The sequence below is a fragment of the Bos indicus x Bos taurus genome, chromosome 3, assembly GCF_003369695.1.
Source record: "Bos indicus x Bos taurus breed Angus x Brahman F1 hybrid chromosome 3, Bos_hybrid_MaternalHap_v2.0, whole genome shotgun sequence".
NCBI lineage: Eukaryota > Metazoa > Chordata > Mammalia > Artiodactyla > Bovidae > Bos > Bos indicus x Bos taurus.
Window position 1 is genome coordinate 46,186,818 of NC_040078.1, and position 27,994 is coordinate 46,214,811.

A 27,994-nucleotide genomic window follows, 5' to 3' on the forward strand; every position below is an offset into this window, starting at 1 on the left:
TGAAGTCCCCCGTGCAAGGAGTACTCAAGAGGAGGTAATAGTGTAGTCCTTGAAGGTCTGGTTGCCTCTCTGGGGAATTCCTCCCTGCTCTGTTTTCTAACTGGAGGGTGGGGCAGAATAACGTCAAGATTTTATAGCATGTGAAAATGGCAGAGTGTATTGAAGATGCATAATTATTCTGGTGACCCTTTCTTGCTTGTAGATGGGCAAGTTTAGAAGTTGACCTTTCACTTTTTTTCAGCCCCTATAGAAAAGGCCAAGGGTCATTCTTACATTTTTTTTTTCCTCCCCAGTTCTTAAAAGCTACACAAAAGTTGAATCCTAAACTCAGTAAAAAACAATCATGCATTCTTACTTTTCCTCCTCTAGTCATCATCTACTTTTACTTTTCTCTGTTTGTTCCTCTCTCTAATAGGAATCTGTTTGAATACACTGTTTCTTCTGGCTTCCTTTTTTCTCAGCATCGTCTTACTTTTGTCTGACTAAAGTTGTAAGATTTTCTCAGTCACTCACAGTCAGCTTCTCAGATCTCCTGATTCTTCTTTTTCAATCTTAATACACACAGTTTCTGTGTATTTTGACATCTGACCCTTTCTCTGTCACCAAGACCAGCATTCACAACTGTTCTGCTCACTCTTCTCTCTGAATCATACAATAATAATTTGCCAAAAGTTTTCACCAATTGTTTATTTTTTCCCTTCTCTAACTCATGGTGTTCATTTCTGCTTAATCTTAAAAGGATAAACTGAAAATGCAACTCTCTGTTCTTAAACCTTTAGTGACCTCGTACATTTATTCAATCAGTTCTACTATGTGCCAAACATCATGCTGGTTATTGTAGATAAAATGATGAATGGTGCAGAGCAGTCCAGGTACCCATGGAGGATTATAGTCTATCAGGAAAAAATTGACACAACGTTAAGGACAGGCTTATTCAGTATTTAGAGCTCTGGTATTCAGAACTCTCTCCCGTATGATTATAGCTTATTTTCTTTCTTTTCTTGATAAAAGCATTCATCTGACTTGTTTGTCACATCTTTGTTTTGTTTTTTTAGACATATTAAAAAAAAAAAAAAAAGCTGTATGTGGTGAGAGCCCAGTGGCTTTTAGCGGACTCTTCTACTAGACTCTGTGGCTTCAGATTTGGCACAGACTTTATGTCCTGACTCATAGTCTTTAAATGGTAATAATAGAAAGTAATTACTGACATATACTGAATATTTACATTAGGCCTGCAAAAACTAATGGTTAAAAGCACAGATTCTTAGTTAAATTTTTGGGTCTGAGTCCTGGCTCTGCTCTTCATTAGCTCTGTAACCTTTATGTCTCAGTACCTCAGCTTCTTCATCTGTAAAATGGGGAGAATCATTTGAGAACAATTAAGTAAGTTAATAGGATAAAATCCATTAAAGCATTACCTAGTACATTATTAGAGTCATAAACTCTTAGCAATTTGATTGTTACTTTTCTAAGTAGATAGTGGGTTTCCCTGGTGACTCAGTGGTAAAGGACCTGCCAATGCAGGAGACATGGGTTCTATCCTTAGGTCAGGAAAATCCTCTGGAGAAAGAAATGACAACCACTCGAGTATTCTGGTCCAGGAAATTCCACGAACAGAGGAGCCTGGTGGGCTATAGTTCATGGGGTTGCAAAAGAGTCAGACACAACAGCAGCAAGTAGATTGTAGTGTTATCCATGTTTAACCAATGAGGAAATTAAATGTCTTGTCCAGCACCACACAGTTAGTGATAGAGTCTGAACTCTAATCTAGACATTCTGGCTTCAGAGCAGATACTAGTAACTACTACTCTATGAAGCCTCCATTATACTGTAATACTGTAGTTAAATAATCAACGTTTAGCAAACTTTAAAACTGTAATTCACTCTGAATATGTAAGGTGTAATTATCCATACTATAATAAGATGTGATTGAAGAAGACACTAATTTATTTCCTTTCCATATCTTGAAACCTTTTAGCTATACCAGTAATTACGTTAATAAATATTTCTACGTCATTATGGGCTTCCCAGGTGGCTCAGTGATAAAGAATCTGCCTACCATTTCAGGAGATGCAGAAGACCAGGGTTCATTCCCTGGGTCAGGAAGATCTCCTGGAGTGGGAAATGGCAACCTGCTCCAGTATTCCTGCCTGAAAAATCCCATGGACAAAGGAGCCTGCTGGGCTGCAGTCCATGGGGTCACAAAGAGTTGGACATGACTGAGTACACATGCACTACATCATTAGATAACTTAAACAACTCTTTTTGCATACGCAAATTCATGTAATCACTATCACTTTTTGATGTTGGCTAAGTCAGTATTATTATCTCCATTTGAAAAGAGAATGCTGAGGATTGGGAAGTTAAGTAACTTGCTCAAGCATTCAAAGATAGTAAATGAGAAAGTCTCTAACCTAAGTCTGAAGCCCCAGATCTTATCCTTTGCTTCACTATAATTCCATGCTGTACTTTACTGATTTCTTTCAGCAGATGGAAAACTAATTTTTATGATATAATTTACCACTATAAACATATATATGTAAATATCATAGACCCCTGTGTATAAAGACATAACTATTTGAACTAATTTTCTTTCCTTTCTCTTTTTAAAGATTGTGATTGCTAGCATCATGTGCAGTTACAACAGAAATGACTGGATGGAACTCTCCAGAAAGGCTGAGGTAATGATTTCTTTATATTTATTTTATTTCTTCTCTTCTATTTTTATTAGTTTTAAATAAAGAGCTGTCATGAAAAATAACCCTGTAGAAGAAAAATTGAGTGAAAAATGGTAACTTAAAACATTTCTATTACAATTTGTTTACCCTGTGTTTTCATTAAAATGATGGAAATGTAAATTTAAAAGGAATCTATTCTATAAAAGTAGTCCCTTGGATTTCACACACTGCCTAAAAATCCTTTATTCTTTGACTCCATATACTCTTTATTTGCATATTAAGCAAACTGTATATTATGATGGATGCCATGATAAAATTTAATTCTACCTTTGAGAGTCTAACTTGATCTTACCTTGCCTTTAGGCAAGCTAGTTTGACAGCAAGAAAAGAAATTTTGAATATAAAGCTCTTGAATATTTAAAATATAAAAGGTTCATTTAATACTATACTAGTTTGAATACAGACATGCATAAAATGGTAGGACAGAATGCTCCTGAATGGAACACTAGTCAGCGAGTTTTCTATAATATAAATTGAATCTTGCACAAATGCAAACAACTAACCATGTGCCTCAAATTTCTATTTCAAATAGAAAAATACATACTTAAAATTGTGTACTTATGTCCATTGTTCTATCACGAAAAACACTGTAGCTGGGGTTTCTTGAAAACCTCTAAGAAGTGAAGACTAAACCTAATAATAATTATGAACTAACAGCTCTGCCTTATGAAATGTTATAAAGCTTTCTATAGCATTTAAAAATTGTGATTGTACAGTTTATTTGGATATCTTAGATCTGTGAGGGCAAAAATTGTTTCTGGGACTTAGATGAAATTAAATATGATCAGTAATTGGCTTCGTGATCTTTGTTGCTGGGTCCATTTTACACATGTATTTACCTAATTGACCGTGAAATTTTCCACAGAGCCCAGGTTTGGCATGAGTTTTGCCAATTTAAAGCTGACTATGATGAATGGCTTTATCACACTACTTGCTCTTCTGCCTTCTGTAGAATAAAATACTGAAAGTATTTTTGTCAATAATAAGCCTTAATTTTTAAATAAGCCAATTTTACTTTTAAAAAGTCAAAAGCTTTTATATATGTATAAAGATACAGCTTAAAGATACATTCCATATTTCTCACACTCTATATCTAATTCTTTAACTGAGGTTTTATTCAATATTATTTTGTAGCTTCTCATTAGCAATCAATCAAAGTAAAAGGGGAAGGAAGAAAAAAAGGAAAATATGTTTGAAAGAAAGAAAAGGAAAAAGATATGCCTTCCATTCAGTCAAAATAGTCTGTTAGATCTCTCAACAGAAGAGCAATTTGTATATCAAGGAGTTCAATCTTGAAGTGTGTCGATTAAAAAAAGTTCCCTCTAATCTTTGAAATATGGACCAGCTCAGGGCATAACACAGGAAGGAACTATCCCCAGGTCTTCATATTTCCCTGGAGGGAAGCAATAGGCAGGATGGTTCCACCATAGCTCATATGGTAGGCACCCAATAAAGCTTTGTAGAGTCAGTATTTGGTTTTGTTTCTGTGAACACATGCTTCACAACAGATTAAAACAGATTTTCTTACAATGGAAGAGCCCACATTAAAACAAATCAACAAAAACAAAAGTGTTCAAGCCAAAGTTACTATACTACTTACAATGTACATTTGTTTGGGGGTGGTGATAATGAAGGGTAGGAATCTGAGAGAACATACCAGCTGTTCTACAAGCCATTGCTTTTAAGTTCAGCAAATCACTTAATATGATGATGGATATACTTTAAATTCATGAAGTTCCTCTCCACAGAGTAGATTAATTCTTGAATTGCACAACAGGGAATTCAGAAAATCTTGCTATCAGCTCTTTACTGTTATATCTGAAAACAGAAATGAATGTGTGTAATAGCAGAGTAGATCCATTTGTACAAAAATATGAAAAAATAGAGATTGAGAGAGAAACTCTATATCAGAATTAAAATTTGGACAAGAAGGGACCATTATTATTTACTTCATTGGAGACTAACATTTTATTGTATTATTTTGAATAAACATTTAAGGCCATGTTGGGGGGTGGTTAAAAAACCAGGAACCTAGTACATTCTTAAACTATGGTAAAATCTACCAGATGCTGTTTTTAAAAGTCAGTGTGCATGCAATATATCATTTTTTTCACATGCATATTCTTGGAAATAGAACCATGTTGAACCAAACTTTCTTTTTCACTCTAACTCTCTAGAATACACATACTTTTAATGTCTTATTTCTCAACCTGGTTTTAATTTGTCTTGTGTTTTGAGCACCATAAAACAGAAGCAGCCTCCAGAAAAGTTTTTATAGCTTGGTGTCAAATTAGTAGCATTGTTAGGCTCTGCTCAATTTCTTTGGTTCAGGTATCTGATCACATGCTATCCTAATTTTCTGGGACATTGATAAACTATTCCAATTCCATGGAGGGAAGATCTCTGAAGCACTTACTATTTGCAGAGTCCCTGGCCATCCAAAACAAAGGTGAATAAGGTATAGCCTCAGCTAGGTAGACATGTTCACACTTTAAATGTGTATACCAAATTGAACCATACCCCATAGTAGATCTTAAATAGATCTTGAACTCATTTGAATAGATTTGGAATCCATTTCTTTCTTAATGTGTGTTAGCTTAGAAAACAGAGCCTGAGTCAAAATTAATGTGAAGATGCTTCACTGAAGGATTCAATTCCAAAGCAATAAGATTAAGGGGGGTGTGAGGGGAGTGAAGGCAATGGGAAGAAGGGAAAGCAGATGGAGCGTGGTGTGTTCCAGAGCTAGCTGCCACTTCACAAGGAGATGGAGCCAATTGCTCAGCCATGTGGGATGGGAGGGCTGTGTGGGATCATCCTGCCTCACAACAGTTTAGAGAAGAAGACGAGTGAAGGACACATCTACTGGTTCCTTCTGTTTCTTCTCTCTCACTCGTCACACTTTACACCCCAAAGGTTTACTTTCTCTGCACATTTGGGCTGCATGTCCCTCCCTCCTTAAGCAACTGCTTCAGAAGCCAAATCCCACAGCGTGTTGAGAGCACTGGCCCTCCTGGAGCTCCCACTCTGACACATTCAGTGGCGAGTCCTGCTCTCATCCTGAGGGAGCTATGAGAGCTGGCAATGACAGGAAAGCTGAGGACAGCAACAGGGACCAAGGTTCTTTTTTAAGCTAGTGGCAAAAGCTTGGGTGGCAAGTAAGGCCACCAAATTTGAGGAGACATATAAATTAGGTGTGGCTCAATATGCATTGCGTTTGTGTATGCTAAGTCATTTCAGTGATGTCTGACTCTGTGTGACCCTATGAACTGCAGGCTGCCAGGCTCCTCTGTCCATGGGATTTTCCACACAAGAATAGTGGAGTGGGGGGCCTTGTCCTCCTCCAGGGGATCTTCCCAACCCAAGGATCAAACCTGCTCTTCTATCTAACCTGCATGGGCAGGCAGGTTCTTTACCACTAGTGCCACCTGGGAAGCCCTCAATATGAGTTGCTACCATCCTAATCTGAAAGCCCCATTAATCTCTTTGCTTCCAATCAACCACAGTCTTCCCGCTAGCTTTCTGACCATGTAAAACTCTTAACTTGACCTGTATGGTCTGGTACCTGGCCATTCCCTGGTGTCCCCTTGGGTTTGTTCTTTACATTCCAGACCCCAATGGCCTTCTTTTACTCCTCCAACACACGTGCACCTCAGAGCCTTTGCCATTATCCTGGGCTGAAATGTTCTCTCTTCCTCCTCTTGGAGCTCCCTGACTAGTAGGTTAACCTCCTGTCCTACTCCTTCTGAAATCCTATGCTCAGAAGCTAGTTTATCTTAAAGTTGATGAAGCTTAAGTTTCAGAGCCCTTACTTGTACAAGCTACTTCCAAGGCCCATACCTGATTTTCTCTTTTTAATTTTTAAATCATTTTTATTTTTAAAGAAGTATCTGCAAATTGTATGAACTTCAGGCTCCTCCCCCAAATCTGGGTCTACCTCTGCTTGTGCCTTTTCTCCACAGAATTTAATAAAACTGGTGATTAACAGTGATGTCATCAGCTCTTTCACCTGTCTTCCTTATGACAAAGCAACCTGTCTGAGTGGAGACCTCACCTGGTTCACTATTTAACCCCAATTCCAAACACAGGGCTTTGCTGGTCAGTGGATAGTCCTCAGATATTTGTTGAATGAAGCAAAATAAAGGCACAGAGCTGATATACAGGCATGTGATAAACAAAAGGAAGCAATTACAGAGTAAATGGGAAGAATGAATTTGATTTGGCACAATGAACTTGAGGTGATTAAAATCCAAAGCTGAAGGTTTCAGGTCAGGGATTTGATGGGCGATTGCCAAGGGTCTGACTGTAACTGGTAGGCCAAGACAAGGAAGGTCCAGCTGAGAGGCATAGGTGTCAAAACCAGGTGACCATACTATTCCTAGCAGAGAGTCCAAATAAACCACTTTGAAGCCAGGTTCTTTTCATGTTTTCGGGTTTTTTTTTTTTTTTTTTTTTTTATAAACTAGGATCTGGACTAGTGGTATTTCATAAAATTAAATAGATGTTGAAGTTAGGAAATCTCAAATAGGCTGAGATACAAAGCAGACAGAGGTACATGATAGGAATACGTAGGACCAGTTGGATATAAATTCCTGAATACTAACAGTCAGCAGGACAGAATAGAATCAGGAAAGATAGATGCCTAGTTGGAGATAAGAGATAGTCACAGACTTAGTACCCAGTGGGGCCCAAGCCAATCCAGTGTTGACCTGTCCCAGGTCCACTTCAAAGTGGTCTAAGATCCCAGAGAACTTGAGTCCCCGGTTTTGGATAGTTGAGACTGATTGACAGTGTTGCTATGTAGAAAGTTGGCAGTGGGCCTCATGTATTCTTCTAACAGAAGAAAATTAGGGAGAATCCAAGAAGTGTCCTTGGAGTAGGCAATGGCAGCCCACTCCAGTATTCTTGCCTGAAAAATTCCATGGACAGAGGAGCCTGGCAGGCTACGGCCCATGGGGTCACAAAGAGTTGAACATGATTGAGTGACTGACTGAGCAGGCACCAAAAAATGTAGCTTCATGTCTTTCTACCCTGCTTGGTCTCTTATATCTTTTACTTGTTCCCCTTGACCCATGGAAGACTTCTCTTCCCACTAGGGCTCTGATTTACTACCCCAAGCCACCCTCCACACGTCTGTCATTCTCTCTGTGCTCAGGCTCTGATACCCTCACTGGGCCCTCATGGCTCTTCCTCAGAACTTCCTAGTCACCTACCTTGCTCGTCCCCAGCCAGTGACTTTAGAACTACACAGATCGATAAGGAAGAGAGAGGTAAGGAAAGGAGAAGGAAAAGAACCGTGTACCCCATTTTGTTGGATATATTGTCCAAGGGTTTGTGGTTTTGCTTCCCTAATTTCTCTGAGAGGTTTTACAAAATGAATCAGAGAATTTTAGAAATCACGTTACTACCACTACTCTGAGAATTTCTTAGAATAGTTTTCTGCCACCCCTTCCCCCAATCCCAAGTATGGATTTTTGTTGTTTTGTTGTTCGGTCACTCAGTCGTGGAATTCTCCATGGACAGAGGATACTAGCAAGAATACCAGAGTGGTTTGTCATTTTCTACTCAAGGGGATCTTCTCAACCCAGTGATTGAACCCTCGTCTCCTGCATCTCCTGCATTGGCAGGCAGATTCTTTACCACTGAGCCACCTGTAAAGCCCCCGAAGTGTGTATAGCTACTTTATATTCTTTTTCAGATCAAAGCTGAGGAACAGCAAGTTGGAGATTGTAACTGAATGGATAGATGGATGGATAGATAGATGGATAGACAGTGAGACAGGTAGTTAGACTAGATTAACTGCTTATACTACGTAATATTTACTGCAGTCCAGGCACTGTTCTAAGTCATTCACTTTTGTTAAATTTATTTGTACCTTAGAAAAGCAATCTTGTGAGGTACTTTTCTGTTTTCCATGTTTTGGAAATGAGGAGACTGAGGTCAAAAGTTGTTAAATAATATGCCCAAGTTCACACAGCTAGTATGTGGTAAAAGTGGGATTCAAACCCATGAAATCTGGCTCTATAGTCCACACTATTAACACATCATTCTACTTCATGCCAATAAACAGATGATAAATAGATAATGTATGAAATTAGGAGCAGCAAATTTTCTATGTCACTGCCTTCACTAGATTATTTTATTGTATAATCATTTAGGTGAGGCAGAATAAACTCTGGGCTAAGTGACTAAACTAAAAAGCTTGTGACTAACAGGAGTCAGAATGCATGCCCAGTTTCAGTTAATTTAACATTTCATGGTAATTCAGCAATTAAGCCTTTTTGAATGCATCTGGTTGCTTAGAAATAGAATTAACTGCCTTTTAAGGTGGTGTACATCGTATGACAAGAATATTGAAGCAGAGGCCAAATGAGTATTCCCCAGCTCTTGGTGTTATTTTGAGCAGGATTATCAGTTTTTGAGGCCTAGATCCTCATTTCAAAAATCTTTATGGGTATGTTTAGTGGGTTAGCATTTGTATATGTGTATAGTGGTGGGAAAATTTTTGACAGTCACTGAAAAGACTAAATTTAATAAGTGGTCTTACAAGATTTTAATATCTATTTAATATTTAGAAACTTGAAAGATGTCAAGTTGTAATGTTTTGTTATCACGTTAAAACAATTCTAGCCATGGATTACCTGATTTCTAATAAGTTAGGATAGTGACCAAGAATACAGGTTCTATACTTAAAATGCTTGATTTAAAGATCCTATTCTCATTTACAAGCTTTAGAATAATAAATTAGTCACTTGAACTCTTTGCAGCTTGATTTTATCAGTTACAAAATGGGAATAATGATATATCCATTATAAGAATCCTAGTAAAGTATCTGACATATTGTAAGTGTTCAATAAATGTTAGTTATTATTGTCTACTATGAATCTAATTGTAAGCTTGCACTTACATTTTAGAAAATGTGTATAAATATCTATACAAATGACACCTAAAGCTTATTCCAAAATGTTGTTGAATTGATTTGCTATTAATTGCTGCATTTCAACTAGCAGTCTAAAGCAAATAAGTCTAAAAGAAATATTTGAAATAACTAAGACATAATAAGAAAAAATATATACTTGCAGTGTACAATCTTTTAATTAAACTGCAGATTCTCACATGACATGGTTTTGAGATAGGTCCTATTGTCTCCAGTTTACACTTGAATGTATGTGTGCTTAGTGCTTAATTGTGCCCAACTCTTTGAGGCCCCATGGACTGTAGCCCACCAGGCTCCTCTGTCCATGGGATTTTCCAGGCAAGAATACTGGAGTGGATTGCCATTTCTTCCTCCAGAGGCTCTTCCTGATCCAGGAATGGAATCCATGTCTCCTGAGTCTCCTGCATTTCAGGCAGATGCATTCTTTAGTGCTGAGCCATCTGGGAAGCTCTTACACTTGAACAGATGGGAACAAAGAAGGTTAACTTACTTGCCCAAGTTCCTTAGCAGATCTAGAATTAGAACTCAGAGTTGTGTTTTGTCTAAGCTTACCACCAAACTGTGATTCAAATAATTTTCAAATAACATGAAGCATTTACAAAAACCATAATAAAACCATGTTAGAAAATAGGCTGAATGATTCAATGAACTTTCACAAATGTGCAGAAGGAAAAGCAGACTCACTAATGAGTAAAAGTGAGTAAGAAAGTCAACCAAGAAAGATATAACTATCGATAGAATACTTGTTTGTTGAGGTCTTATTTAAAATTAATAAAATAGGAAAAAATCTTGAACGATTAGGAAGAAAAGAAAGATTTAAAGAAAAACTGTTGGACTAAAGAAAGGTCTGATATGCTTAGAAAATAATGAACTTTTTAAAAAGTCTTTCCACGATGTGATAGACATGTTATAATATTATGGAAACTGAGCCATGCTTACCTTACTCAAAAAGAAATGGTGGCATTGAAGGAATTCTAGAAGTTAGGTAAAAGAATCATTTAGTTTATCTTCCATTTCTCAAATTAAAAAAAAAAAGTGTTTTAATTGTTCTTAGAGTTTTTACAAAAGACTTCTAAAGAATTCTATGGTTCTCCAGTTATTTTAAAAATGCTTAGTGTGAAATATTTTGTTCATTTCTATAGGATCCATTTGTATAAATTAATGAGTTAAATAAGAAAGATTCCTACTTAATTATTAAATTAAAACAAAATTATCTGTGCTTCATGTTTCTTAGGATGGATTTTTTAAAAATATAATAAAATTGATTCAGTTTAAAAAGATGAGAGAAATAGGTGAAGAAAATTAAGAGGTACAAACTTTCAATTACAAAAAAAAAATGAGCCATGGGTATGAAATGCATGATATAGTCAATAGTAGTGTAATATCTTTGTATGATAACAGACGGTGACTAGGCTTATAATGATGATTATTTGTAATGTATAGAAATGTATAAAAGTATTGAATCACTGTGTTGTGCACCAGGAATTAACATAGTATTAGATGTCAATTATACTTCAAAAATAAACAAACTTATAGAAAAATATAAGTGAAAGAGGAGAGTGAAAAAGTTGGCTTAAAGCTCAACATTCAGAAAACGAAGATCATGGCATCTGGTCCCATCACTTCATGGGAAATAGATGGAGAAACAGTGGAAACAGTGTCAGACTTTATTTTTTGGGGCTCCAAAATCACTGCAGATGGTGACTGCAGCCATGAAATTAAAGGACGCTTACTCCTTGGAAGAAAAGTTATGACCAACCTAGATAGCATAATCAAAAGCAGAGACATTACTTTGCCAACAAAGGTCTGTCAAGTCAAGGCTATGGTTTTTCCAGTGGTCATGTATGGATGTGAGAGTTGGACTGTGAAGAAGGCTGAGGGCTGAAGAATTGATGCTTTTGAACTGTGGTGTTGGAGAAGACTCTTGAGAGTCCCTTGGACTGCAAGGAGATCCACCCAGTCCATTCTAAAGGAGATCAGCCCTGGGTGTTCTTCGGAAAGAATGATGCTAAAGCTGAAACTCCAGTACTTTGGCCACCTCATGCGAAGAGTTGACTCATTGGAAAAGACTCTGATGCTGGGAGGGATTGGAGGCAGGAGAAGAAGGGGACGACAGAAGATGAGATGGCTGGATGGCATCACCAACTCGATGGATGTGAGTTTGAGTGAACTCCGGGAGATGATGATGGACAGGGAGGCCTGGCGTGCTGCGATTCATGGGGTCGCAGAGTCAGACACAACTGAGTGACTGAACTGACTGAACTGAACTGAACGTGGCCCAGCCCATGGGACCCAGTTTTGCCCTCAGTCTCTTCCATCAGTAAACTTCCATAAGGATCTTTTCCCTATCCATCAGAAGGCAGAGAGAATGAAAACCACAATCACAGAAAACTAACCAAACTGATCACATGGAGCACAGCCCTGTCTAGCTCAATGAAACTATGAGCCGTGCCGTGTAGGGCCTCCCAAGATGGACAGGTAATTGTGGAGAGTTCGGACAAAACGTGACCCACTGGAGAATGGCATGGCAAACTACATCAGGATTCTTGCGTTGAGAACCCTGTGAACACTGTGAAAAGGCAAAAAGGTATGACAACGAGAGATGAACTCCCCAGGGCAGTAGGTGCCCAATATGCTACTGGAAAAGAATGATGAAACAACTCCAGAAAGAATGAAGAGATGAAGCCAAAGCAAAAACAACACCCAGTTGTGGATGTGACAGGTGATCAAAGTAAAGTCTGATACTGTAAAGAGCAATACATATAGGAACCTGGAATGTTAGGTCCATGAATCAAGGCAAATCAGAAGTGGTCAAACAGGAGATGGCAAGAGTGAACATCAGCATTTCAGGAATCAGTGAACTAAAATGGACTGGAATAGCTGAATTTAACTCAGATGACTGTTATATCTACGGCTGTGGGCAAGAATCCCTTAGAAGAAACGGAGTAGCCATCATAGTCAACAAAAGAGTCTGAAATGCAGCACTTGGATGCAATCTCAAAACGACAGAAAGATCTCTGTTTGTTAAGGCAAACCATTCAATATCACAGTAATCGAGTTCTATGCCCCTGGTGGCTCGGACAGTAAAGCGTCTGCCTGCAATGCGGGAGACCCGTGTTTGATCCCTGGGTCGGGAAGATTCCCCTGGAGAAGGAAATGGCAACCCACTCCAGTACTCTTGCCTAAAAAATTTCATGGATGGAAGGAGCCTAGTGGCTACAGTCCATGAGGTCCCAAAGAGTCTGACACGACTGAGTGACTTTACTTTCATGCCCTGACCAGTAATGCTGAAGAAGCTGAAGTTGAATGGTTCTATGAAGACCTACAAGACCTTCTAGGACTAAGACCCAAAAAAGATGTCGTCTTCATTATAGGGGACTGGAATGCAAAAGTAGGAAGTCAAGAGCTACCTGGAGTAACAGGCAAATTTGGCCTTGAAGTACAAAATGAAGCAGGGCAAAGGCTAATAGAGTTTTGCCAAGAGAATGCACTGGTCATAGCAAACACCCTCTTCCAACAACACAAGAGAAGACTCTACATGTGGACATCACTAGATGGTCAATACTGAAATCAGATTGATTATAGTCTTTGCAGTCAAAGGTGGAGAAGCTCTATACTGTCAGCAAAAATAAGACTGGGAGCTGATCGTGGCTCAGATCATGAACTCCTTATTGCCAAATTCAGGCTTAAATTGAAGAAAGTTGGGAAAAGCACTAGACCATTCAGGTATGACCTAAATGAAATCCCTTATGATATTACAGTGGAAGTGACAAATAGATTCAAGGGATTATATTTGATAGACAGAATGCATGAAGAACTATGGACGGAGGTTTGTGACATTGTACAGTAGGTGGTGCTCAAGACCATCCCCCAAAAAAAGAAATGCAAAAAAGCAAAATGGCTGTCTGAGGAGGCCTTACAAATAGCTGAGAAAAGAAGAGAAGCTAAAGGCAAAGGAGAAAAAAGATATACCCATTTGAATGCAGAGTTCCAAAGAATAGCAAGGAGAGATAAAAAAGCCTTCCTCAGTGATCAGTGCAAAGAAATCGAGGAAAACAATAGAATGGGAAAGACTAATGATGTCTTCAAGAAAATTAGAGATACCAAGGGAACATTTCAAAGACAGGCTCAATAAAGGACAGAAATGGTATGGACCTAATAGAAGCAGAAAATATTAAGAAGAGGTGGCAAGAGTACACAGACGAGCTTACAAAAAAGATCTTTATGACCCAGATAACCACTATGGTCTGGTCACTCACCTAGAGCCAGACATCCTGGAATGCTAAGTCAAATGGGCCTTAGGAAACATCACTACGAACAAAGCTGGTGGAGGTGATGGAATTCCAGTTGAGCTATTTCAAATCCTGAAAGATGATGCTGTGAAAGTGCTGCACTCAATATGCCAGCAAATTTGGAAAACTCAGCTGTGGCTACAGGACTAGAAAGGGTCAGTTTTCCTTCCAGTTCCAAAGAAAGGGAATGCCAAAGAATGCTCAAACTACAACACAATTGCACTCATCTCACACGCTAGCAAAGTAATGCTCAAAATTCTCCAAGCCAGGCTTCAACAGTATGTGAACCGTGAACTGCCAGATGTTCAAGCTGGTTTTAGAAAAGGCAGAGGAATCAGAGATCAAATTGCCAACATCTGCTGGATCATGGAAAAAGCAAGAGAGTTTCAGAAAAACATCTACTTTTGTTTTATTGGCTATGCCAAAGCCTTTGTGTGGATCATAATAAACTGTGGAAAATTCTGAAAGAGATGGGAATACCAGACCACCTGACCTACCTCTTGAGAAACCTCTATGCAGGTCAAGAAGCAACAGTTAGAACTGGACATGGGACAACAGACTGGTTCCAAATCGGGAAAGGAGTATATCAAGGCTGTATATTATCACCTTGCTTATTTAATTTATATGAAGAGTACATCATGAGAAATGCTGGGCTGGATGAAGCACAAAGCTGGAATCAAGATTGCCAGGAGAAATATCAATAAACTCAGATACGCAGATGACACCACTGTTATGGCAGAAAGCAAAGAACTAGAGCCTCTTGATGAAAGTGAAAGAGGAGAGTAAAAAAGTTGACTTAAAGCTCAACATTCAGAAAACTAAGATCATGGCATCCGGTCCCATCAGTTCATGGCAAAGAGATGGGGAAACAATGGAAACAGTGGCAGTCTTTATTTTGGGTGGCTCCAAAATCACTGAAGATGGTGATTCTAGCCATGAAATTAAAAGACGCTTGTTCCTTGGAAGAAAAGCTACGACCAACCTAGATAGCATATTAAAAAGCAGAGACATTACTTTGCCAACAAAGGTCTGTCTAGTCAAAGCTATGGTTTTTCCAGTAGTCATGTATGAATGTGAGAGTTGGACTATAAAGAAAGCTGAGTTCCCAAAATTGATGCTTTTGAACTGTGGTGTTGGAGAAGACTGCTGAGAGTTGCTTGGACTGCAGGGAGATCCAACCTGTAAATCCTAAAGAAAATCAGTCCTGAATATTCACTGGAAGGCCTGATGCTAAAGCTGAAGCTCCAATACTTTGGCCACCTGATGCGAAGAACCAACTCACCGGAAAAGAACCTGATGCTGGGAAAGATTGAAGGCAAGAGGAGAAGGGGGCAACAGAGGATGAGATGGTTGGATGGCATCGCTGATGCGATGGACATGAGTTTGAGTAGGCTCTGGGAGTTGGTGATGGACAGCGAAGCCTGGCGAGCTTCAGTCTATCGGGTTGCAAAGCGTCTGACACAACTGAGCGACTGAACTGAATAATCCTTGTATAGATACCCTCATTTGAGAGAGTCAGAATACACCTCATACAATAGCCGTGGTTCAGAAAACAGAGTAGTTAAAATTTGTCAAATGTGACCTATGTTGTATTATCAGTGGTGAAAGCCTATTAGTATACAGTTAAAGCTTTGTGTTTTTTTTCATTTTCCTTCCTCATCTTAAAGGCTTCTGGAGCAGACGCCCTGGAGTTAAATTTATCGTGTCCGCATGGCATGGGAGAAAGAGGAATGGGTCTGGCTTGTGGGCAGGTAAGGACCTCAACAGCTGCCGTTATGTATGTCTGTGACAGAGCAGGCCCCTGTACAGATAGTTACTCTACTTTAGGCAGGAAGATGCGAAGATCAGATGACTGGCTTGAGACTTCCAGGTCTGTATTGTTTAAATATTTAGTGCTTAAAAAGTAGAAAATTAGAGAAGCTGAAATTACAGCAACTGTTTAGTTTTTATTGAGGAAAATATCACATTATGTGCTTGACAGGAGGTAATATCATAACAAATAGTTTTTTAAAGCGCTGAGGCAGAATTAGCTGATTTCAAATGCAATGTTCTTTATTCATTCCTGATGCTGATCCACTTTCCCTGGAGCAATATACTGTACAAAATGCATTGTTCGTAGTGATTTTGTAGTAAATGGGGCACAGCACAAATTGCATTTTACATTTTTTAGCATATGATCATTATTCTCTAACTGTGTTTTGGGAGTTGCAAAAAGACTTTGATGATATTTTTATTTTTTGATACAATAAATGGAACCTTCATGCTAAAACTCTTTCAGAAACTTAATGAATAAAATGTGGAAATCTGTGTTAATATGTAGAAAATACTGCATCTTTATGTAACTAGATACAGTGTTATATGTTAAGGAACAATGTAAAAGCTTAATGCTAAAAAGGTGAGGATTTTGCAACTAATTTAGCTTTTAAGCCCAGAGGGAAATCATGTGAGTTAAATAATACAAATTGTTGTAGTTTATGACAAATTTCCTAGTCCTAGAAAGTTTAATTTCCGCATTTGACATGGAGCCTTATACATAGTAGGTAGTCAGTTCTTTTTTTTTTTCTCCCCCAAGTCATAGAATTATCTGAATTAAACTCTGAGGCCAGAGATGCTTAATTTGGACAGGCAGAAATTTCTGCTTATTCAAATGAACGTAGTTTGCTATTTTCAGATTAGCATTCAGGGAGAATTTTAAAGTACCTTGTAAATATTTAATTAACATTCAGGATAGATTTGTGACTGGGAAGAAACCATTCTTTTGTAGCAGCAGGAGAAGGTGGCCTAGTCAAATGTTGTTCAAGTATACTCTCTACTCCACTCACAGCAGATTATCCAGAAGATCATTCAGTGTGGTAACAGAACAAGCCTCAGAATTACCGGTAGAGGGAAAACATCATTATGTTACATCATAATTTTTATAAGTCATGTGATTAGGCAGCAGTCTGTGTGTCATGATAGGTAACTTGGTTAAAACAAGGAACACTCTTAAAAGGATATCTGGAGCAAAGTCCGAGGGAGTTGAGTTTCTCTCTTTACATCTTTCCCAAATATCTTTTAGTTACATGGATTAAAACAGCTATGGAAAATTTGAATCTGTTGACTAAGTTTTAAAAGAAAGATGTATTTTCATATGTATTTCTTCCCACAAATATGACAATTATTTTGAAAATGTCACCCAGCTTTATTTTTTAGAGTGGACTTTTGCTCTGTGAACACCTCAAAACTTACCCAGCTGTTGAATGTCTTAGGTGGATCCTCCCCAGAGTTATTTAGCTGGATAAAACAGCCTTTGGCTGAATGAGGATGCAAGTGCTAACATTTTTCAGTCAGTTATCATTAAGATTTCTAAAACTCATGGAAAACGTATGTTCCAAAAACTATCATGTCTTAGACTGAAGGAAACTTAGAAGCATTTCCATTTCTTTTATTAGTTAAAATCTCTAAAACTATAACCAATTCTACTAGCCAGCTTTGGAATTTTTCTTTTGAATTATATTCTCTTGTACATTGTCTAATTGAAAAATAAAGCTAATTTAATTAGTTTGCTCCAACATAATTTAAATGATTTCTGTGCCTTGGGACGCATGCATGTTCAATATTTTAGATATCGGGAAGGAAGAATATTAGCACACTGGAAAAAAAACCTGACTATACCTCTGAATTTTTAGAGTGGGCACGAAGACATCTGGGGCTTATTCATTTTCTCCTTTACTTCGTATTTCCTTTTCTCTGCCTCCTGTTCCATTGCTTCTTCCTCCCTCCCTAAGGTTTATAGTCTTAAACACTCACAAGTTGGTGGGATGGGGAATTTGTACCCAGTGTTGGGAGACTGAGGAGCCATTCCAATTTGTCTTCCTCATCATAGTATGATCTGCATCCTGTTTGCTAAAAGCTCCCTTTGTGCCAAGTAAAGAGCTATGTGTATCGCCAGAGCCTGAGAAACATTTGCTTCATCAGTGACTCAAACTGACATTAGTCCCATGGCTAGAATATTTTTCCATTAGAAACAGTCTCTTGTACTGTCACCGTTTCTGGTGTTTCTAGAAATCATAATGATTTTAGCTCCATAAGATGTGTATAAGCAGAGTATAGTAATACAGTACATTTTCCTCTCTAAACATTTTTTTTCTTCTTTATCTCAAATATTTTCTTGCAAATCAACTAAGTGAAATACACTGCTTTTATACCTGAGTTTAATTAGCTGTATATATTTAAACATATACATGTAAATTTAAACTCTTTATATATGTTTCCATAGTGACTAAAAGTTGTGAAATATAGGAATAGAAAAGGCTATAACCTTTATGACATAGAGACATCATATATATTTATGGAATTTATAGAAATAAATAAAATCTCAAGCTGACCTGGGAATTTGAATTGTGTATCCCCTGCATGGTGAAACTTCATATAAAATCTTAAACACTTAGCAGGACACTTGCTAAGTGTTTAAAGGCAATCTCATTCTTTATTCTTTCCATCAACCATCTTTGTCACCTTGATCAAGCCACTTACTCTCCTGAAGCATCAGTTTCCATCTCTATAATATGGCATTTGAATTAGATGGTCTCTAAATCCCCTTCCAGCTGTAATATTCTTTAAATGCTAACATTATAGGCAGCAAGCTAATATGTCATTTTTAAACTATTCATAAAGACCATTGGTAAAATAAGAACAACTAAAGAAATAAAAATTGCATATTACGTTATTCTTTTTAAAAGCATTAACATTTACCTGGCTTGCATGAAAGTCAATGTTTTATTTATTTAATTTCTTTTTTCTTTTTTACACAAATCAATTCTGCTCACTCTTTGGTATATTTTATTTATTTGATGAATATCTAATTAGCAGTTGTTTAAAAAACCTTGGTTTAATAGACATTTTGTACTTTACATAGTTAAAATAGAACCCTTGTGCTTTTAGTATGTCAGCCTGCTCTTCTATCACATTTTTTCCACTTTAGTTAGTGGTTTCACCCAATAAACTTGATACTCAAGCAAAGGTAAAAAGACCTTCTAGTTTGGGTGGCATATAGTCCAAAGAGTCAGAGTTATATTACAACATGAATTTTTTTTCCCATCTTTTCTTCAGTTCATTGCAATCCTCTGAAGTAGGATGAGTTTCCATTCCATTTAACAAATTAAAAAAGAAGAAACAAAAAAACCTGACCTTCCATGTTTCCCAGGTCACAAATCTGTCAGTGGCTACCAGGCCTGAGCTTTAGTTAGCATGCAAGCCTGAATATAGGGAAGGCACAGAGAACAGTTCCCAAGAAATCAGTATTCGAATGTTAATATAAATATTATCATTATTAACTTAAAATTAAGAGCAGGATTAAGCTCTAAAATCCCAAACAAACCTGAACATTCTATGTAAGTGTTCTGTCTCTCGGGAATGAGGGAGCTGTGATGTCTTGACAATAAAATTTAAAGTCGTCTACATGCAATCTATGTAAACTTTCTGTGACAACATATTACTTTATAAAGGTACTTGAACTGTAATAAATTCTATAAAGTGAAGATGAAATGACACCTCTTTGAAGTCTTCTTTTCTAAAATGCTAAGTGTCCATAGGACATTAAGTAAATAATTCTTCTTCTGTCCTTTTAGAATTATGCTGAATATTTTTACTTCAACTTCATAGAACCTCCTAACCTAGATTCACACAGGAGCTGAAAAGGCCTTGAATAGCTTTCTATTGTTATTGTGTTTGTTTTAAATTATTACCAACATTTTAAAAACAGGTGGCTGACAAAAAAAAAAAAATCTACTTCTTTCATCTCTTGAAATAAAGAAGGTATGGCCACACTTGACCTATAACTAGAACTTCGTTAGGCTCCTTTAACCCTCTATGAGGTACACATAAACAGCAGCAGACATTTGACCAAGGATAAGTGTTCACTCAATATGGATTTTATCAGTATGTACCTCTCTGATTCAACCTTAAAATATTGAAACCAAGCCTTCCCAGGATTTTGCTAATTTTCTGGGTTCTTGACATTGAAGATTCTCTAGATTGCCTTCTTCAGCCAGCAGTACTTTTAATTCTTAGACCCTCCATCAGCTACCAAAAGAAAAATAGTAGGGAGTAGAGTGTGGCGTATGGGATAAGTTGCCTTGTCTTCCTACCTTCCTATTTTATCTTCCACATAGCAAAAAAGAAGAGCAGGAGGCAACATGTTCCACAGGACTTTGTAATACTAGTTACATAACTCCTTAAGATGATTTTTTGTGCTTGCCATCAGAAAGCATGTATTTTTAAAGCTTTTTCTTATTTTTCATACCAGCTGTTTTCTTCTTTGCCTTGAGTCAATGATGTGGCACAGACTCTCAGAATTGAAAGGAACCTTGAAGATTTCCCAGTTCAACCTCCTTATTTAGAGGACAGGAATTTGGGACTGGGAAGTGATCTAAATAGCCTTAGTCTGAGCTAACCAACTAGCAGAGCCCAGCGCCTGTAATGCCCTTGTCATTGACCCCCGTCTAGTGTTCTGACCAGTATTTTCTACTATGTCATCTGGATGTACTCAGATCTCCAGTCAACTGAATGAGTCAGTCAGTTGCCCTGGAAACTTCCTACTCTGTACCTTTTTAAATACTATTATTCTCTCCACCTGGAATTCATATCTTTTCAACTGAAATTATTCAAATAAAATTCACCTGTCTAATTCTATGGTGGATGACCTCTAATTCATTAATTGGGTATATATTATCAATTAAATTGTCCATGATAAAGAAAAAATAATATGTTATAAATGAACAGGTTAAAGATAGAAACTAGATACATACTCTCATTTCAATCTCACTGTCAATGAGTTTGGATTTCTTTACCTGAAAATTCTAAGAAGTTACGAAGATGTTGTTTATCTGGCCCTTGGAGGATTCTCATTGTTGAATGTTTGCAAGCCATGATTTGGCCTTCATCATAGGTGTGATTGCTAAATAGTGCACAACTAGTTCAATAACAATTCCTTTGAATGGAAAATTCCATGATAGTATATAACTGGAGGGAAAACTGCTCTAACTTTACAGACAGAGCAGAATCCTGAATACAGATGGTGCACCGTCTCATCACTTGCTATGTCTTGCTTTCTCACAACCCCATCCATTTGTTTACATATATTCTCTACATAGAATTTGTAAACACTGGAATATTCAACTCAATCTTAACAGTTACCATCAGGAAATACATATACAGTCTTGCTTTTATGATGATTTATCTAGGCAAAACAAACAGATTTAAAATTGCTAAATCTTATATGTTCAGTGATCTTAAATGTACTGATTTATATTAATATCATCTAGAGCAAGATTTTGATATTTCCCTCATGATCTGTTCTGTGTCCAAATTTAATTTGCATAAACTCTGTATTTTTCTTTTTAAAAAAGAAAAAAAAAAAGATTTGTTTCTGTTACAACATGCCAACATTTTTCATAAAACACAGATTATTGCTCTTTCCCTTGCCAGAGAGCAGATGTCTGTCACCAGGAAGAGAATCCAAAACTGAGTATGAGGACCGCATTGCCCCAGATGTGCTATCCTTTCCCTTGGGAAATAAAACCTTTTCCAGCAGCTGGGCTAACAGACCTTCTATCTCATTTGCCGTACAAGGTCTAGGGAACAATGACCAAAGCTCTGCCTCCATCTGGTTCCCACGGCATGTCTGTGGAGAGGACAGTATAAAGATACTACTTTTAAAGCCAAAATAGCTGACTAGTCATGGCACTTCCTATATACCCCAGAGAGTGAAATGAAGGCACTTGGGAATATGAGAAATCTTAACGGAGAAACAGACATAGAAGCTCCAGCAATGGTAAAAATACAGCAAACTGAAGCCACAGTGCTGTCTCTGGTATGTCTTGGGGGATCTAAGGTGAGGATCACTGCTGAGTTAAATTTCCTTTTTGATACTTGTTAGATGTGTGCACATGAGGCCTCCAGTATTTCAGGTTCTTGATTCCTCTCACCCTTTCTGACTCTAGCTCCTCTAAGAAACATGGGTGGCAAAGTGCTGCTTTGTTCCTGAACATGATGTGTAATTTTGCTTTAATCAGCATGGATGAATGTAAGTTTAGGCTGGAAATTGTACCTGAGGTCTGTGAGCTGATTGGTTAAATATGGGCCCAACTAGGTTTGCCTCTGTGGATTGATCCCTGAGACATCATAGGTTTGGAAATCACTGCACTATAAAATAACCTCATTCCTGGAAGAAAGACAAGAAATGGCTGCATGATATAAGTTCCTGCCAAAAGCGACTAAAATCCAATATTACCCAAATACATTTTACTTAGCCTGCCTTCTTTTATTTTCCTTTTGGTGATACAATTTTGGAAGTGCTTTAAAATAGATTATCAACTTGTTTATGAGAAAAAGTATCTCTGATTAAAAAGAAATATTTGCTTTACACTATATTATGTTGCCTAACTTTGTATTTGATTTTAATTCTCAGCCATTTGCATAGACATGGGTGCTTGGATAAGTAGATAACTATAGGAGATCTGTAAGAGGCATTTCTACAACTGCCAATATTTTGCCTTAAGCTGGTTCTCTATGAGTTTTTCAATTTTAGTTATTAATGCTGGCTAATGATATAAAAATGATTGCTTTCTATTAAAAATTATAAATGTTTAGGAGAAAGCAACATCCTTAAATCTAATCTAACTAACTGAGATGTTAGTTCTAGATCAGGAAATATCATTGTTGCTATCTATAATAACAATCATGTATATGTCATTTATAAAATAATTATGTTGTACAAATAGGTGGACCACTTGGTGAATAGTTGCAGGAAGAACATTGAAATATGTGGTTTTAAACTTAACATGGTTTTTATTATACTTATCATGCTGAAATAAAGCAGCAATAGCATTTCTAAGTTTTTTTATGAATCACTTTCAGATGGTCACATCACAGTAAATTTGAGAGTTTTCTATATGTCTGTTGACTTGGGCACAAAGATGAACTAAAAATATCTTTGACCTATAGAGAGGGATGTGAGAGTAAGGTGAGGGAGAGACTGTGAATTTAGTCTGTGATGTCATACAATTTGTAAAGCATATGTCGTTGAAGAGTAAATAGGTATCAGCAGTGTGAAATGGAAACAAAGTTGGGAACCGTAATTATTAAAATAGAAATATTGGCAAAGAAATGGAGAGTCTAGTCATAGGATCCAACTGCTGCTGCTAAGTCGCTTCAGTCGTGTCCGACTCTGTGAAACCCCATAGATGGCAGCCCACCAGGCTCCGCTGTCCCTGGGATTCTCCAGGCAAGAATACTGGAGTGGGTTGCCATTTCCTTCTCCAATGCATGAAAGTGAGAAGTGAAAGTGAGGTCGCTCAGTCATGTCCGACTCTTAGTGACCCCATGGACTTCAGCCTACCAGGCTCCTCCATTTGGAAGAACTAGCAAACAGGGCTTGAATTTGATGTTAAAATGGACGAAAGACCCAAGAATAAAGGATGCTGAATTTGGGGTTAAAAAGCAAGATTGGACAGAAATCTAATAAGAACTCAGGAACTAAGAGACTCAGAGGCAGCAGAGTTCAAGATAAGGTAAGAGAGAGAATAATAAATAAGGGGAATCAAGGGAAGGTATAAGAGGCACCACTTCTAAGAAGACTGTAAAATTAAGGCAACTTCTACTTCAGAGACAGTTTTTACACATTTATCACTGGGGTAGAAGTAATCTTTAAAGTACAATCAGTTTAAGTCTTCCAGCTGGGAATAGAGGAGCAACATTAGGAAGGTGGTATATCGGTTTGTCTGACTAGAGGTGGAAATATTGCCCTCTCCCCACAAAAGTAAGTCAAAGAAAATAGATTTAACAAACTCATAGCATTTACAGCCTAGGAGTACTGATTCAAAATTGAAACTTTTATGGCTTTTGTTACCATCATTTGGCAGCTACTTTCCCAGAGAACTGTTAGGCTCCCCCACCCTCAAACACATGAGGTGGTTCTTGTTGGGAATCACGGATGTTACACAAACATGAAGTCTGTTTTGTTGTCAATTACGTTGCAGAAATCTTAATGACACTCATGTTTGGAGCTAATGATGGTTTTGTTCTATCATCAAAAAAATCAATTTATCAAGTAACAATGTGATTAATTAATATATACTCTGAAAAAAAAGTTTTGTTTAAAGGGATATCAACTTTAAGATTACTGTCAATTTTAACCACTTTTAGATGCCTTGAATATCTTTAGTTCTTTTCTTAAAATATTTGCTATTTTACTTTTTCTAGAGTTAATGGTTTGAGTGTTTATTCTTCTCTATCTGTTGTTCCTGGGTGTATACAGCTTTAAAAGTCTTGATAGATCAAGTTGCAAATCTGGTTACATTTCCTGGATGTTAACCACTCATCAAAAAGGAACATGCAGATGTTTTTGTCTTTTTTGTAAAATTTCTAGTCCTCTATCAGCTGTAATTTCTGTTACCAGTTTTCAATTGCCAAGATTTTTCTCTTCTTGAATATACCAGAAATTGTATGACAACACCATAGTATGCATTCCATTCCTGTCTTTCCTATAGTTATGCTTCAGTGTATGCAGGAGCAGTGAGTTCTCTTCAGTTCTAGTGTCTGTTCTCTATTCCTCTTTCCTTGTTCACTGTTGATTCTTCTATATCCTACACCTGTCTCAAACTTTTAGAGAATAGCCTTTTTATTTAGGAGAAATAGATTTTAGACAGCCTATTTGGCACTCCCTGAATCACCAAATAGTTCTCTACTTTCATTCATTCAATAAATTTTTAGAGTATCTACCATGTCCAAGGGCTTCCTAGGTGGTGCAGTGGTAAAGAATTTGTCTGCCAATGCAGGAGGCACAAAAGACGTGGGTTCCATCCCTGGGTTGGGAATATCTCCTGAAGTAGGGAATGGCCACCTGCTCCAGTATTCTTGCCAGAAAATTCCATGGACAGAGGGTCCTGGCAGGTTACAGTCCATGGGGTTGGGGAAAGTCAGACACGACTGAGCATAGCACAATGTACCAAGAATTGTGTGAAATGCTGAGAATACAGTGATAAAAATAGACATGTTATCTGTCCTCAAGTAGCTTTCCATTTAGTAAAGTAGAGATATATTGGATAAATAACCTCACAAATAATAAGTGGTGAGTTGAATGGTGATAGTGGTGGATATGATAAGACTATATTTTCATTTTGAGAGAACAGAATAGAGGAGCATGAGAATAGACTTGAGAAGACAGGCTAAAATCTCCTACAATAAATAGTTCAAGTAAGAAATATCAGTGCTTTGTATCTTAGATTAGGAAAATGATGGTAGAGATAGACAAATGCATATGCCAAAGATAAGGATCACACTGAGCAGCATCTGAAGATAAGTTGTATGGAGGTTCTAAGGAAGAAACAAGTGGAAAGATAGTTCTTAGCTTTCTAGCTTTTGCCAAAATTCTGGTGTTGTAAACTAAGACAGGTATATTCCCTATGTAATTGATGATACAAGGTTAAAGTTGACTTCGTGATTGGATCCAGGAAAACAGATATTTTCAGCATTCTCACTCTTTATGCCTCTCTCTCCTTTGCTCCATGATGTAGTGAATGATGCATTCTTATACAGAACAGATAAACATTCTTTATTCATCTGATGACCTCGCCTCAGACAAATAAATGGTTTATAATCCCACCCCTGTATTCTTGCCTGGAGAATCCCATGGACAGAGGAGCCTGGTGGGCTACAATCCATGGGGTCACAAAGAGTCTGACATGACTGAAGCAACTTAACACTGCACACAAGCACACACAATTCTAGCTCTCAGGAGATCTTTACCTTTCCAGTCCTGGTCCGTCCACTCATATCTGTGATTCTGATATTTTCTCCATTTCTTATTATTAAACTCTTATTAAAAGTTTTCCTCCAAAGGGAGCCATGCTTATTTTAAACAATTAAAAACTTAAACATGTATAAAATGCATTAGATATTTATTCTCTCAATAGAAATGATAGACATGGTAAAGTGAAGTGTACACTTTTCCTAATGGTAAATAAGGAATTACATTTTTGAGGTGGCTATAAAGTTACCATGATATATATAGATATATAGATATATGTGTGTGTGTGCATGCTCAGTCATGTCTGACTTTTTGCAACACTATGGATTGTAGCCTCCCAGGTTACTCTGTCCATAGAATTTTCCAGGAAAGAATACTGGAGTAGATTACTATTTCGTATTCCAGGGGATCCTCCTGACCCAGGGTTCAAGCCCACCTATCCTGCATTGGTAGGCAAATTCTTTACCACTAATATGTATGTATGTATGTATTATGTATGTGTGTGTGTGTATGTATAACAAGATAATCAATTCATAAAGAGTTTTTTTAATGAACATTAGAAATTGAGTTTATTTTACTTAGTGCCAATATTATTCTAGGCAATGTGCTAGGTCTTTCTATGCATGGAATTGCATCCACTCTTCAATCAGCTTTGAGGGGGAAGATAAACATCTACATTACAGACAAAGGAACTATGGCTAGAGTGGCTTACTCTACATTGAACACCCAGGTTTAATGTCATTCTGACACATTATAGGTTCAGTAAATATTTTGGACAGGTTAATAAAGATATGAATGAATGAGTGAATGAATGAGTAATTTGATGAATTAAGCCTTCATGCAAAATGGATTTTTGTGCTATTCAGATTGAGAAGGTCTGGAGCAGAGTGATTTATGAATATGACTCAGTAAAGCAGTTCTTGATTTTTTGTAACTTAAGAATTTACATTTTAGGTCATTTTACTTGCCTGTAAAACCAATCACAGTTCCTCATTCTGAGATTTTGTTGTCTTTGCACCACAAATGTTTTAGGTTTCATGTGCCTGATTTCTTCAGTTCAGTTCAGTACAGTTCACTCACTCAGTTGTGTCCGACTCTTTGCAACCCCATGAACCGCAGCACCGCAGGCCTCCTTGTCCATCACCAACTGCCGGACTTTACCCAAACTCATGTCCATTGAGTCAGTGATGCCATCCAACCATCTCATCCTCTGTCGTCCCCTTCTCCTCCTGCCCTCCACCTTTCCCAGCATCAGGGTCTTTTAAATGAGTCAGCTCTTCGTATCAGGTGACCAAAGTATTGGAGTTTCAGCTTTAGCATCAGTCCTTCCAATGAACACCCAGGACTGATCTCCTTTAGGATGGACTGGTTGGATCTCCTTGCAGTCCAAGGGACTCTCAGGAGTCTTCTCCAACACCACAGCTCCAAAGCATCAATTCTTCTGTGCTCAGCTTTCTTTATAGTCCAACTCTCACATCCATACACAACTACTGGAAAAACCATAGCCTTGACTAGATGGACCTCTATTGATAAAGTAATGTCTCTGCTTTTTAATATGCTGTCTAGGTTGGTCATAACTTTCCTTCCAAGGAGTAAGTGTCTTTTAATTTCATGGCTGCAGTTACCATCTGTAGTGATTTTGGAGCCCCCCAAAATAAAGTCAGCCACTCTTTCCCCATCTATTTGCCATGAAGTGATGGGGCCAGATGCCATGATTTCTTCAATATGTCTCAAATCCATTCTAAACATGTTTGTCTAGAAGTACATACTACGCACATATACATATTATTCCTAATTCCCTGTGCCCTGGGCAGGAATCTACCTCCTATTTAAAATATTGCATTTTTGGAGCTCACTAATCATTTTGTAAGAATAAGCCTTTCCACATGTTACTGTAGGTGTTTGGAAGATGAAAAATGTCAAAATGTCTGACTATGACTTCCTTTTGCACATTTGCTACCCTGTATAAACAAGGTATGTACCCAGGAATGAGAGAAGGGAAAAAAAAGTATACCACATCAGCTTGGCCTCCAGTGGAATTAAGAAGATTATTATCTCCTGTCTCCATGCCCATCACCTAATGACAGAAAGTTCTGGATTACATATGCTTCCTGAATGTCTCCCACGTTATTTGAGAATAAGTAAAAATCACTGATTGGGCTTCCCTGGTGGCTCAGACCGTAAAGAATCTGCCTGCAATGCAGGGGACCTGGGTTTCATCCCTGGGTCAGGAAGATCCCAT

The 27,994-nt window shown here is 37.6% G+C and overlaps 1 protein-coding gene across 1 annotated transcript in view; it reads left to right on the plus strand.

The window, feature by feature from the left end:
• The window catches only part of DPYD (dihydropyrimidine dehydrogenase), a 923,891-nt gene that overhangs the window by 592,589 nt on the left and 303,308 nt on the right, over positions 1 to 27,994 (plus strand). Inside the window, exons 15-16 of the mRNA XM_027536430.1 lie at positions 2,613 to 2,681; positions 15,632 to 15,715. Of these exons, the coding sequence (XP_027392231.1) occupies positions 2,613 to 2,681; positions 15,632 to 15,715 (153 nt within the window). The remainder of the gene's footprint in view (positions 1 to 2,612; positions 2,682 to 15,631; positions 15,716 to 27,994) is intronic.